Source organism: Molossus molossus, unplaced genomic scaffold (genome assembly GCF_014108415.1).
Source record: "Molossus molossus isolate mMolMol1 unplaced genomic scaffold, mMolMol1.p scaffold_m16_p_8, whole genome shotgun sequence".
Taxonomy (NCBI): domain Eukaryota; kingdom Metazoa; phylum Chordata; class Mammalia; order Chiroptera; family Molossidae; genus Molossus; species Molossus molossus.
In genome coordinates, this window is record NW_023425402.1 from 36,528,759 (window position 1) to 36,544,131 (window position 15,373).

A 15,373-nucleotide genomic window follows, 5' to 3' on the forward strand; every position below is an offset into this window, starting at 1 on the left:
TGTAGCTCTTTATGTTAATGTCACCCTGAAAAAGCTAAGTTTTCCTCATTTTTGCCTTACCTATGACCTGGGAAAAGCTGGATGTAGACACGATGGCTAACTTATGAAAACTCACATCTTTGTAGATTATGGTGGAATACTAGACATTTGTATAAATAACTAAAAGAAAATCTTGCTTTAAGTTATTCTGTAAATATTAGTTATCTTTTGCTTGGTTAGTAAAATATGGATTTCTATAGTCTGTTTTTGTTGCTCCCTTGGCTTTAATTAAAAAAGATAACTGTAAGCTTGCTGTTATTTAGAAAACCTTCCTTGGTTTTAACATATTTTTAGTATATCGAATATCTTCATAGAGTCTGTTGTGTTCATTTTTGCTGCCCTGTCATCTTTTTATTTTCACTGTGTGTGTGAATCTCTCATATACTCCACCTATATTTTAAGAGGGATAAAAATCCATTTTGGTTTTATGAAAAACACATCTGTGTGATTAACTGGGAACAGAGATAGATTCATGCATATGCATGTTTGAATTTTTAATCAGCCCCTAACTGTGAAAAAACAATCCTGTGGTAAATTAGCTTATCTGCTTACAATGACTGTTAAATATGTTCCAGTATATACCCATTAAACAACTAGGCTCTTATTTAACCGTAAAACCAAAACTGACTTCTAAATTTTTAAAACAAAATTAAAGTTATTGTCCACTGCCAACACAAATATGTATTGGCAAAGTTCTGGTTCTTGGGAATCTAAAAATAGACTCAGTGTGTCATTTTCCCATTTTTTCTTTATTCAAACTATCATGAAATCTTCCGAGAGATATCATTATTGGGCCTTCACTTAGTTTGAAAACATCATTCATGTATTATATATCCCTCATGAAAATTAACCTATTTTATAATAATAAAATTAATAATAAAAATTATATGAGAAGAAAAAACACATAGAAAAGAGCAATACCTGTTATAAAATAGACCCACAGTAAATGTGTTTCCTGATCTCCTCCAACTCACTTGTATATATTGTTCCTAATATCAAATCTCATTTTCTTTCATCTACATGTGGTACTGCAAAATGCATTCAGCCACACTATAATCATGAAGTGCTTATATTCATCAAACACTTGCATTTAGCTTTTAAAAACAAGGGTAGCCCTTGTGGGGTGGCTCATTTGGTTGGGGCGTCATCCCATACACCAAAGGGTTTTTGGTCTGATTCCCAGTCAGGGCACATCCCTAGGTTGCTGTTCGATCCTGTACTGGGTGTGTATGGGAGGCAACCGATCGATGTGTCTCTCTCACATAGATGTTTCTCTCTCTCTCCCCCTCCTCTGTGTCTAAGAAAAAAAATCAATTGAAAAACAAAACAAAACATCTTGGGTGAAGATGTAAAAAAACCCTCAAGCCCTGGCCAGTTTGGCTCAGTGGTTAGAGCATCGGCCTGCAGCCCAGAAAGTCCTGGGTTCAGTTCCCGCTCAGTGCACGTACCTCAGTTGCAGTTTGCCCCCGGCCTCGTTTGATGTTGTGTGGGTGGCATCCACTCGATGTGTCTCTCTCACATCGATGTTTCTCTCTCTCTTCCTTCCCCCCTTTCTCCCTCTCTGTCTGAAGAAGAAGAAGAAAAAAAAAAACCCTCAAAAACAGCAAGGATAATTACTTTAATGTCCCCTACTCCCCTTTGTTTTTTATAAAATTTTTATCATTAGTTTTATTTTCATAGCTTGAGATGGTATAAGAGAATATAATACTGCAGGTTTACCAATTGTAAGTCATGTTTAAAATGGATGAAAAGTCAAGTTCTAAGTGGTTATGCTTTCAAATTGGTATTCTTTTTCAAAAATAGTATCTATAATTCAGTTGCGTTTCAATTTAAAAGGTTTTCGTTCAAAAATAATTTTAGCATTTTTATGTAAACTTATACGTCATGATTTTTATAAATAATTTCTTTCTTCCTTGCTCCTAGGTGAAACTGTGGTACGATAAGGTGGGACACCAGCTGATTGTAAATGTTCTGCAAGCAACAGATCTACCTTCCAGAGCAGACGGGCGTCCCAGGAATCCCTATGTAAAAATGTATTTTCTTCCAGATAGAAGGTAGTGAATAATTTTTTTTAAATATGCAAAAAGCCTTTATTAACAGAATAGGTAGAATTTCCTTTCTGGGATATAGTTTTACTTATTTTGTAAAGCTTTATGGAGGTAAAATTGTTATACTAGAAATTACACATATTTAATGTGTACATTTGGATGAGTGTGGACATACACATACACCTGTGATATAGTTTGAAAATTTAATAGATACTTATCTGAGGGAATAAACTACATTATCCCTGAAAAACAAAACCCTCCAACCTTGTATTTAAAAAAAAATAAACTGCCAAATTTTATAACTTCCATTACCTTAATTATATACCTATTAGTCTTTGATGGCTACACAACATTTAGAATGTACCTTTGTATATGTATACCTATAATCACAACTACTGCTTACACTGTAGTGAAAACTAGAACACAATTCAACTCTACAGTCTTTTTAGACTTTTATATTAAAAGATAGGAATAAAAATAGTAAGAATCCCAATAGCACTATCACATGTAACTACAGTAGGTGGCAGCATATACTTGTTTTTGCTCTTTCATTTACAAAACATAACTTATTTTTCAGTGATAAAAGTAAAAGGAGAACCAAAACAGTAAAGAAAGTACTAGAACCAAAATGGAATCAAACTTTTGTCTATTCACATGTACATCGTAGAGATTTTAGAGAACGAATGTTAGAAATAACTGTGTGGGATCAACCAAGAGTGCAAGAAGAAGAGAGTGAATTTCTCGGAGAGGTGATGTATATTGTAATAATTCAAGTCAAATGCTTATTCAAGTTTTTGTGACTTTGTGTTACTTAGGATTGTCTTTTTTATTATGTTTTGGGAAATGTGCTTGGATTAATTTGAGAACTGCGCTTTCAGATCCTCATAGAATTGGAGACAGCACTTTTAGATGATGAACCACATTGGTATAAACTTCAGACACATGATGAATCTTCACTACCTCTGCCTCAGCCATCACCTTTCATGCCCAGGCGACACGTCCACGGAGAAAGCTCCAGCAAAAAACTGCAAAGTAGGTTAAAGGTCTCTTTAGTGACCAGAATTAATGATGTTGTAATGAGATTAACTTCCAAGATATTTTTTGAATGTTTGTTAGAGATCAGAATATTGGAAAATTATTCACCTACATAAAGAGACCTGGCAAAACTATTTTCTACATTTTCCCAATGAAAGTAGTATATTTAGCATAGTAGAGTAATTCCAGACCTGAAAGTTGAAAAACTCTGAATTATAATTCTTTGCCCAATACTGATTCAGTTGTTGATTAGTTAACTGATAGGGTAATTTTTTGTCATCATTGATGAACTGCTACATATAAGTGGAAACCTCTTAATAACTTTATATTTCCTGGGTATTTTTAGTATTACTATTCACAAAACAACTTAAAAGCATATAAACGGTGCTTGTTGTTATTCATCTAGTGATTGTAAAAACTGGTTTTTCTGTACATACCCATTAAATTTTGAGTTATGACTAAATCTCTAATTTAATAATTGAAACTTAGAAGCTTCACTTTGGTAATGTAGAACGAAATTGTTTGCCTCATATAATTAAATATTTCATGTTAATGCTTCTGTGATCAAGCATTTCCTCAATATTAATGTTTAATGCAGTATAATGGCTAATTTTGAAGGCTAAATATACATATTTTATAAAGGACCCTGATGTCTTCTCAATAATATGAGCTCAATTGAGCTCCAGCCACAGAAGGTCTCTTTGAACCTTCCACTCAGCCCCGTCCTCCCCAAACTGCAGAGGAGGGCACTTCACTGGGCAGAAAACACTCTGCGGTAGGCTTTTAGCACAATGCTTGACTTAAACAATAATGTGAAAGTCAAAATCTTACTCTATGAAGTCTTCTTCCTTGTGTATGTCTTCAGTGATTTTATGGAGGAAATACCTAGGAAATGGTATCCTTGGAGAACAAACATTACTTTAAAGATCTGCTCATCCTTTACTCTGTGTGATTCTTTTTCAAAAGTATTTAGTCGTGATGTGATTAGCTGGATTTTTACCTAAGCTGTTTAAATAACTGCGACCGTGTCATTTACATCTCATAAACCAACAAGGTAAAGAGGTCCCTGTTTGCCTTACTGTTGTGCAGGATCTCAGCGAATCAGTGACAGTGACATCTCAGATTATGAGGTTGATGATGGTATTGGAGTAGTTCCTCCAGGTGCGTGGCTGACGAGCATGGCCCTGCTTCACTGTGTTTCTGCGCTTGTTTTCACTGTCCATTTCCAGACTTCTTTGGGGACTGCAGATACAGCACAGATAAATCAGTATTATATTATTCCATGGTAACTTGTGTTCTGAATTACTACAGAAGTGTAAAATTGACTAGCCACTAATTAATACCCCCACTTATTGAATTTAGGTTCTTAGAAACATGGCTAGCTAGGTTAAAATCATTATTTCAGAGTGTTGCAAACATAAGTAAAAATATGAATTTCATTGTGAAAAGATATGTTTAATTTTCTTGATAAAAATTCCATTCTCTTATAACTTACATTGTATATTTGTGACTTTCCTTCCCCTGTTTCTGAAAATAATGTCGCCTTCCATGGAATATACTGAGAAAGGTGCATGGCAGGGCCTAACCTGCATGTGGCATGCTGCACTTCTGATGCTTCTGTGACGTGTTTACCACTGATTATAACCACAATGTGTGTGTATGTTTTTAAAATAAGGAAATGCTTTAGAAAGATTCAAGATTCATTTTAAGTCAACATCTTTCTGTCGTGTAAGTCAGTATACATTTTTGTGGCATTGTGGAGTTCAGATCTGTTTTTCATCTGACTTTTTTGTCAGAAAGTGACTAAAACCAAGTATTAAAGGCTCATTTTCTAGGCACTAATCTTATACTGTTTCCTTGATTCACTAATAAAAGGTAAGGAGATATCAAAAGAAGAAGAAATTAAAGAGAAAATCTTGGGACATATAAATAAGAGTTATTAAAGGCATTCCTTTAGGACAAGGTTGACATATGTCTCCTTAATTTATTTCTCAAATATAAATGCACTTAATTCGAGGGCAATGGTTTAGGCAAAGCTAATGGACTCTAGTGACTAAATTGACAATTTGGAGAGATAGCATACAACTTCATTGAATAAGGAATTAGATTTTACTTCCATAATTCAGAGAGATTATAGTGTTTAATCACTGTATTAAGGTAAAAGTATTTCTAAGAACAATAAAGCTGGTGGTGGGCATATCTTAGATATTACTCTTGGATATCAGACCATTGGTGAGAGTTCTAAATGATTTTGGGTAATAGTGGATGACATTTAATAATTCTTTTTCTTTGTGTTTATTTCTAAAAAGATCATAATAGTTAGGCACAGTTTCCATGGAAACTTTAACACAATGTTTGTAACAAACTATTTTTTTATAAAATTAAAAAAGTGATTGTTTATCAAATCCATTGGCATATTTAAATAGGAATCAGATGATTCCCTGTAGGAAGTCACAAACCTTTCTAACAAGAATCTTGACTGTTAATAAGCCTTAATGTTGTAACCAATTCATCTAAATAGAATTTACTTCTGTGGGTGGTTCTCACTTTTATTCACCTAAAATTTTATATATTTTATGCTGAGACCGGATTGTGAATGAATGAATTAATAAATGGCCATTTCAGTAAATACTAAAATGGTGAGTTTCTTCTTTTTTCCCTGAAAGATTCCATGGACAGCAGCCAAAGTGGGAGTTATGGGACCATTAGAGGTGGAATTAGTGCTTGGACACCACCAAAGTGCACTGAATTTTAAATATATTTATATTCCATACTGAAATATGCCATGCCATGGTGTTTGCAAGCTATATAACTTTTTTTTGTCATACAGAAACAGTGTCTAAATTATTATTTCAAATATTTTATTTAGCATTTAAAATGCAGCGAGGCAAACTTTTAATAGACTATAACTAATAAATAGACATAAATAGTAATTAATATTTTATGCCCCAGAGGTCTCTTTATAAATTAATAAAGGAGATAATACAATTTATTTATATTTTCAGGTATACTCTTGTTTTTTGTTTTTTTTAAATCCTCTCCCAAACATATTTTTCTATTTGTCTTCAGATAGAGTGGGAGGGAGAAAGAGAGAAAGAGAAACATTGATGTCAGAGAGACTCATCAGTTGGTTGCCTCCTGCACAACCCCGGCCAGGGCTCGGGACTGAACCGCAACCGAGGTACGTGCCCTTGACCAGAATCAAACCCTCAACGCTTAGGTCCTCAAGCTGATACTCTAACTGCTGAGTCAGCATATTAGGTATTCTCTTTATTGATCCAAAATGAGTACATGGTACCTTCTAAATATATATATAGTTCTCTCTCACCTTTTTCCGAAGGTAGAGTGCATGTTGTCAACAATAAATTAAACATGATATGAAGAAAACCAAATTTTACATATATATATATATATTGATATCGATATAGATAAGCAAATATAATATAGCAGCCACTCAATGTTATATATACATTTTAAATAAAGAGGAAAGATGAGCATTGCTAAAATAAGGGCAAGAAGCTAAAATAAAGTCAAGGGAGAAGTTAATAAACAAGTGTGTTCACACATTCTCATATACTCTTAGAGGTTGATTACAAATACATTTCCTAGCATCCAGTATAAGAGAAATCTGTTTAGATGTAGATACCAATTCTACATGATTTTTAAAAATGCACTCAGGGAAGTTTCTGGTTGTTTGTGTTCTACAGAAGTACCCAGGCTTCATTTAAATGTTCTCTTGCAGCTGTTCCTTGAAGTGTCTGCTACCTTGGCTTTTCTTAGAACCAGAGTTCAGTGCTGTTTGATAACTTTGCTACCTTTCTCCACTGAGGACATCTGAAGTTCTGAAAGCAGTTGAGACCCACACAACTGTATCTTATCAACTTTATAGCTATCATAGCCTTATTGTTATTTAACATAAGTAATTTTAGCTGCTTAAGAAACGTAAAGATAACCATATACGTAGTGCCCTACTCCGAGGTAAGACATCTGGCGACCTCAACTTTTCGGAGCACTATGTAAATTCAGAAAATGGAAAAAAACCTTCTAACTTCTAACTTGTGCCAGATGAAACATTGAAATATGCATAAAATAGCCGTTCTTTCCGGTCTTTTTCTGAAGGTAGAGTACACGTTGTCAACAATAAATTAAATATAAAGAAAGCTGAATTATTTTATAAAAAGCAGACAAAGAACTATGCATACATATTAGGGTAGGATAAAAAAAAAAAGACATTAATGTCTGTATAAATACAAAGAACCCAAGACAAATTTTAATTATATCCTTTTAACAACAGCAAGACATCTAAATTCTATGAGTTATTTCATAACCATTATATCAAATTGGAAAGTTCTATTTATATAACTTGAATATTTATTGAAGTTTCGAAATGGTGCTCCCAACTTCCATAATTACTGTAGAATTAATACCAAATGTCATCAAAAGATACCAGATGTTTATTTAAAATACTGAAGTAATTTAGACCTTGAATTAATTTTTTTTAAACAGCCATTTTTTTTTACAATAAGCTGCAAAATAAATGTGTTAGCTGTAAATTTAGTTGGTCTCTTTTCTAAACTTAATACTATAATGTATACATCTGAGCAACAACAAAGAAACTTTCATGCATGAAGCTAAAAATAATAGCTTAATTGCTGTTATTTTATTATAAAGTGAAAATATATGAAATTATAACATTTATGGTTATATTATTTGACCGTTATCTGATACTTTTAGAGAGTGACAAAATGATTGAGCTTCTTGGTCTCAATATTGTCAAATTACACTTCATGAAATGTTTAAAGACCTTGTTTCTCAGTTAAGCGTAGTCAAAAGAACTTATTTGTGTATATGTACAACCAATGGATACAGACATTAGGTTTTGGGAAAAGCAGGAGGGGAGTGAGTGCAGGTGGGGAGTGGTCAATGGGGAAGAAAGGAGGACATCTGTAATACTTTCAGCAATAATAAAAAAAAAATAGATCATACAATCAAAAAAATAAACTATTGAAGAATTTTAGTCTATTTTTAATAATGATGTTTCATGGCATATTTTTTTAAAAATGTGGGAGTTATCAATAAATAAATGAGCAACAGTTCAGGCTGCCCAATTAAATTACAAGTTTTCATGGCTCATGAATATTTTATGTAGTTGTTAATATAATTATAATTATTTTAGCCAGAAAATTTTTTTTACTCTAATTTAAATAGGAAACCAAGATGCTGTTAAAAAAAAAAAATTAAACTGTTACTATTGATTTTAGATTAGTTTTATCTTAAAATTAGAAAAAACATGAAGAGCTTAAGACTTCTAGAATTTATTTTTAATTGAAATTATGTTAACTGGATTATATTACTGCTAACACATTAGTGTGATAGTTTGAGAAGTCTGGGGAAGATTTGATGAATGTTTCTTTGGGAGAGTTAATTTCTCTCTGCAATATAGTCATCTCCACCAATACACTATTTTCATTTTAAATTTGCAGTGCTATCTGTGGTTTGCAAAATCCACAATCAGTATTTGTAATAGTAAAGATCTGCTACTCTTCTTTGTTAATTAAAATCAGGATGATATTATTTTCATTCTCTTGTTAGCAAAGCCATCTGAAATTCAACCAAAGTAATTTATCCTTTGGAAGAAAAATTCAAAGGACATTTAAAGAGACACCAAATTTCTAAGCATTGACTTGTATATTAACTATAGTTCACTGTCAAGTGCTTGATTTATGTTGCTGTAAAATCACTAACTCATTCATTTTTTAAATTAAAATAGTATCCCACCTCATTATCACGTCTGAGGCATCAACTGTCATTTATATTCAGTATCCTTATGGTACCTTTAAGCCAAACCGTAACCTGTTCTTATGCATGTATATGTTACACTCTGTGTACGTACACTTAATCTTTTAGAATATAAAGCTAATGATACTGATTGCATGTCATTTATCTTAAGAGGTCTGTAGCTGCTTTAAATATAATTTACTATCTCCACATTAACGTTTACGTTATAGAATACTGACTAATTTTTTTGTGTGTACTCTTGCCAGTAGGTTATAGGTCTAGTGCTAGAGAAAGTAAATCTACAACATTAACTGTGCCGGAGCAGCAAAGAACAACGCATCACCGCTCACGCTCAGTGTCTCCTCACCGCGGCGATGATCAGGGAAGGCCGCGTTCACGTTTACCAAATGTGCCATTACAGAGGTAGGCTGCCATATGAGCTCAGTGTTCCTGACAGTACCTTTTTCTTATAACACTGTAAACCGCTATAGGTTTCTATCTGAAATGAAATCAGGGCTTGGTCAATCAAGTTATTTTTTTCAGAGTCATTTGTAGGCAAAATGCCCTTGTATTCATTACCCAACATTCTGATCTTTAATCTCAACATTCTGTTCTATGCAATATTCTGTTAATGAATCTCAAGAATTTTCCCAAGGAGTGGAAAGAAGGTTATGTCCCAAGCACTGTTTTTGAATAACTGTCTTGGATTCTTTTTGCTTGTTTTCTCTCCTGTTATGAGAAAGTGAATCAGACCTGTGGAAAGAAATGACAAAGAGAATGCGATTAAGTGGCGGAATGTTTTTTTGTTTTGTTTTGTTTTTTTTTTTAGAAATTTAGGCTTGTCCCTTTGAAGCACTTTAAGTGCTTGGAAAAGTGTATAAAATATAAGTGATGCAGTGCTCTATTTCCTCTGACCCTGACTGAAGTTTTAATCAGATTAGCAGATCCAAATTGCGGTCCTTTTTAGATACAGAAGCAAAAGAAGGTTGGAAAAAGGCAGGCAGGCAGAGCATTCATAGAAAAGAAATACCTTTAAGTCATTGATAAAATAGTTATTTGGTTATGATGCCAACACTTTTCTAGCTATGTCATTTGTTTGCTGAATACTGTCCATTCTTCCCTGTTAGTCTGCCTGCCTGATTTGGGAAGATGGTCCATGTTGATGCTTATGGATTTTTGTAATTATTCTAGGAGTTTAGATGAAATTCATCCAACAAGAAGGTCACGTTCTCCAACCAGACACCATGATGCCTCTAGAAGTCCAGTTGATCACAGATCCAGAGATGTGGATAGTCAGTATTTATCTGAACAAGACAGGTATTTGTTTAAATTATGATCTCAACATTATACATTTTTGCTCAGTTTTAATGTATTATAGATACCTTGGCATAGTACATTAGAGAGTGAAAGTTATTCATTACTCAAAACTGAACTTCTCTCATGGAACAACTTGGCTAATATTATATTGTCATAATATAGGAAATTTAAAAAAAATCAAAATGCATGTTTAACTGGTTTCAAATGTACAAATTATTGTTGATTTAGCCATAGAAGTAAGCCCACATAAGCAATTTTCAAATATTTTATGTCTTGTCGACTGTAGTCTTTGGGTTGCTATTTATATAATTATAAAATTCTGTATTTTATGTTATTAAAATTTTTGGATACAGGTCATCTGAAAGATAGCATTGCAGCGTTTCTGTGAGAACATCAATAAGAATACTTTTATATGCCTACTTTTTATAAAATGTATTTCCATAAAATGTCTATAGAGTACAAAATATTGAGATGGATTCTTGTCTCATGAAATAATACCTCCTGGACACAATTACTAAAAGTCTACATCGTGACTCTGTTGTTCTGCATGCCCACAGACTTTCTTTTCAGACTAACCACATACCTGCAATAACATGCCTGACCACAAGCTCATGATATGATTTAAGGTTTTATAATACCCACCTTATTGAATATACTCTTCTGCCTTTTTGAAGTGGAGAAACTTTCAGGGAGGGGCAGGGGAATGATAGCAGTGCTAAATGATTGTTTTTTTGCCATGTTGTCGAGGACACAGAACTCACGTGAGCTTCTTACCTCCCTAATTGTCATCTTACTGTGGGAAGTGGTGCCATGACCTTCAAAGAGAGAAGTGATATCGGGTACAGGAACAGGAAACTGCTTAGCTTGAGTTGAGTTGAGTTGAATGAGGGCATTTTTGTCCACATTCACTGGGGTCACCAGAGATTTAGGTGAGAAGGGAGAAAAAGGGCTTCTTGACCAGGACGTCAATAGAGTGGAATTAATTTGGATGTATACAAAGTGTCAATTTAAAAATAAAACAATCCTAATCAAGTATACTCTTGCTTTGCTAAGGAGAAACATAATATGTGATAATGTATTTTCAGTGAGTATGAAAGCAAAAAAAAAAAAAAAAAAAAAAACTTTCATGATTTAAGTTGCTTAAAGGAAATTAAAAAAAATTTAGGGTTCCATTAGTATGAGAAAGACCAGCTTTATAGGCCTTTTAAAAGTTATTAAAATAACTCAAGTGTCTAGAATTGGAAATAGATTTTTTATGTCTTATTTGGGGAAGGCTTGATTTTGTTTTATTTTGGTTTAATATTCTTTAAAATCACTTTGAAATACAATTGCAAATCAGCAGCAGCTAGGACTATGACCGTAATGTTTGTACTTTATTGTTTAAATTTTAAAAACACTGTCATGTTTTTGTTTAACTTCTCAAGCAAGTATGCTAGTGCAGACAATCTGGTTTCTTCCCTTTTCATGTTTTCATTGGCATACCATTGGCATACCCCATGTCATTTTATGCCTCATAATTTATCTGTTTCACTCACCACCCATCCTGTCTGTGCAGTGAGCTTCTTATGCTGCCCAGAGCAAAACGAGGACGAAGTGCAGAATGCCTACATACTACCAGGTAAATACAGGGATTTGGTAATGGTAACTGTGTGTGATGACTCTCTTTCCATTCTACTATTCTTCCGTCTCTCCCTCAGTGGTATGATCGCAAATACAGAAAATTATTTTCCCAAGTATTCAAAATTTGTTTTGTTTTATATGGAGGTTGTGGAAAAGCTTCCAAGTATGTTCTAATTCTGGCCTAGGCAGACCACTTTTCTATTTGTATACTCAAAAAATGCAAAGACTGGTGAGCCTCCGTGGCACTGTTTACACCTTCTTAAAACTCTGGAACCAGTTTTTGCAATTAAAACTCCAAGTGCTCACTGTGAGCAGCCCTAGCCCACCACACACACCTGTCTAGTCACAAGAGGTCTGATCTGCTGTGCAAGGCAGTGTTATTGTTTTCATGAGCATACGTTTTCTTTTTCTTTTTCTTTTAGCCTTTAAAATTTTCTTTTTAGAATCTACTGTTGTTTATATTTTGTTTGCCTTTAATAAATTTTTACCAGTTCATTGTTATTTTTTTTGTGTTAGTCATTTTTCTATTTTTGTGACATACATGCTCTTTGAGAAAAATTGATTCTGTTGTTTATTTATCCACTTTTAATTGCTGAGCTTCAACTTCCTTCATCATAAAGAGTGAGGGTATCTGACTTGCTAACTTCTAAACCTTCCCTTCCTTCATCACACCAGTTCAGAAATTTTGCAGTACAAACTTTTTTATAAGAGCATGGAATGATATGATGCCTCTTTAAAGGTGAGAAGGAAAAGGGATGTAATAGTCCCCTGGGAATTGTAGCTCAGAACCTGATACTTTATTTTCACCTCATTACATCTTGGATTTTACATCCAAAATAAATCCTTTTTCAGATTACTCATAGAATTCAGTCTGTAAATATTGATTGTCCATTTGGAGTTAATAGAAGATCAGGAAGTGAAATAACCAACACAGAAACAAATGCTTCTAAATATTTCGTCCAATAAAAAGTGAGTAGGAAATAGCTATAACTGGAATATCTGAAATTCAGGGACAAATGCAGAATTTATTGTGCCTACATAGTACAAGTGGTTCTGCTTAATAATGCAAACATGATCATGCTAATAAGAATTGTGTTAACTTTTTATATCTATAAAATAGTCCTATTGATAACTACTGCCATGTTTGCTTGTAGCACCACAGGAAAAAAATGGGGAAATACTAGTTCTGTTTGTAGAGTGGGGAAAAATATGTAAAATCATAAATATTGTAAAATAACTCATTCTTTATAATGCTCCAGGCTTAAGTTGTTCTTCCTGACCAATAGGTCAGTGAATATCATATTCACTTATGAATTTTCAGAATAACATTTGAGGATTTACTCTTTTCCAGTAAACAGGAAAATAACTTATATATATATTGAGTACCAAGCACAGTGTTAAGCATTTAATGTACTTTATATCAATTTCCTGACAGTAACTATATGATATTAATATTATTATTTGCATTTTACAAATAAGGAAAGATGATAAAGTTTAATTTGATAAGGAACAGAGCAAGGATTCAAAATTAGGTCTATTAGACATTTTCCATTTAACTAGTTTTTCTAAAAATATGTTCTGAGGAGTTGGTCCGGTGTGATGTTCCACCAATAAAAGTTTTTGAGTCAAACAGATTTTGGAAACATTGCAAATTAAAACCTCTTTCTGGAAATTTAATATGCACAGCACATTAAAATCATGTACTAAAGAAATCCCTCATATTTTTCTACACATTATTTAATTATCACACTTTCTTTTTATAAACTATGTCCTGAGAAAGTAGTGCTGTACAGAAAATACTGTGGCTGTCTGATCATGTCCTAGGTACCTTATACCTGTTATCTCATTGAATCCTCATAGCATCCTGTCGAGAAAAGGCTTAACCACTTGACCTGAATTACCTAGGTTAACAGACAATAAGTAGCAAAGCCATGGCGGGAACTTAGACCGTCATGCTATAAATCATACGCTAGATTCCATTCATTGTGCCATTCTGTGCTGATCCCTGTTACAGTGTTCCTGAAAAAAAAAATCGCTTTTGAATCAATTACTTAGACATGTTATATAGCAACCTGTTACCAAAGATAGCTTCCTAAGGTTAGGAGTTAAAGACTATTGTCTATAAAGTAGACAGAATCCTTAGATTCAGTAAAATTTATCACCAATTTACACTCGAATATTGTACTCTAACACATTTTTAAACTGAATCTTTAAGAGTTCTCCTTGGATTCGACCGTTAGTATAAACATGAGTACACCATTGGCGTGATTGATGTTTAGTATGTCCTCAGCAAGTGCTCCCTTCTCTATTTATCATATGCTAATGTAAGCCAAAATGGACTTTCACAGGGAGCAAGTTATTAAAACATTATTAAATTATCAAAAAATTAATCGATAAACTGGACTTAGTTTGTTCTTATGTAGCTCAGAATCCCTCATTGATTTTAAAGAAATTCAGATAAACTTTAGCCATTTTCTGCCACATCAGAATTCATATTCTGGTTTGCATCTAATACCTATCTCACCCAATTTTCAATGATAGATTATACCTATGATTGGATTTTAATCTAGAAGCTTGTAAATGAAAAAAACTTGCTTCATTAGAGTTACTTCTTGATCTTTTGCTATTTCCTTTCTTTAGCTAAATATCAGTGATCAATTATAAAGATCAAAGACCAATTGATCTTTAGGTAAAGAAAGGAAATAGCAGGCCCGGCTGGTGTGGCCCAGTGGTTGAGCATCAACCCATGCAACAAGAAGTCGTTGGTTCGATTCCTGGTCAGGGCACATGCCCAGGTCGTGGGCCCGATCCCCAGTGGAGCCATGTAGGAGGTAGCCAATCGATGTTTCTCTTTCTTTCTCCTTTCCTCTCTATGTAAAAAAATCAATAAAGAAAAAAAATTTACAAAATAGAAAGGAAATAGCAAAAGATGAAGTATGATCGATCTCATCCCTGTAATGCTGGTCATCTATTGACTTACTAGAATATTAATTCTTAGTCATATTTTAATTCCCAAATTATATAAATTATTTGGCTATACTTTGAGCTACAAGTTATTTACTTCTGTGGAAGCAGGTATAATATTAAATCAAGAATTATATAGTAAATTTAAATAATGGTAATTCATATAGTATTGTTAAATATTTTCCAAATTAAAGCAATTAAATTACAATTTTGAGTTATTATCTTAATTATAAAGACAGATGACTATGATCCCATATTTTAATAATTCTAATTCCACCTTCAAATAATTATTGTGTTTATTTTGAGAAACAACAACACCAAAAGATCCATCAATGTTTGTAGCTTATAAGCCTCCTACATTTTTCAGATGCTAGTAAAATTTGTTTTATATATATTTTTTCTGTTTCCTGCGTGTTTGTGTGGCCATGTTCCAGACATCTTGTTAGGCACTATAAAACATTACCGCCCAAGATGCCTTTGTTAGAGAACAGTTCTCACTGGAATATTTACAGGTAAGAGTCATAACAGTGAGTCCCAGTTACAAACTAATTCCTAATCCTTTGCCTATTAAA

General features: G+C 33.3%; 1 protein-coding gene across 1 annotated transcript in view; it reads left to right on the top strand.

Moving 5' to 3' along the window:
- RIMS1 (regulating synaptic membrane exocytosis 1) overlaps positions 1-15,373 on the top strand; it is a 428,918-nt gene that overhangs the window by 300,167 nt on the left and 113,378 nt on the right. Inside the window, exons 12-18 of the mRNA XM_036248759.1 lie at positions 1,963-2,093; positions 2,665-2,836; positions 2,966-3,119; positions 4,212-4,283; positions 9,170-9,323; positions 10,092-10,217; positions 11,773-11,835. Coding sequence (XP_036104652.1) covers positions 1,963-2,093; positions 2,665-2,836; positions 2,966-3,119; positions 4,212-4,283; positions 9,170-9,323; positions 10,092-10,217; positions 11,773-11,835 — 872 coding nt within the window. The remainder of the gene's footprint in view (positions 1-1,962; positions 2,094-2,664; positions 2,837-2,965; positions 3,120-4,211; positions 4,284-9,169; positions 9,324-10,091; positions 10,218-11,772; positions 11,836-15,373) is intronic.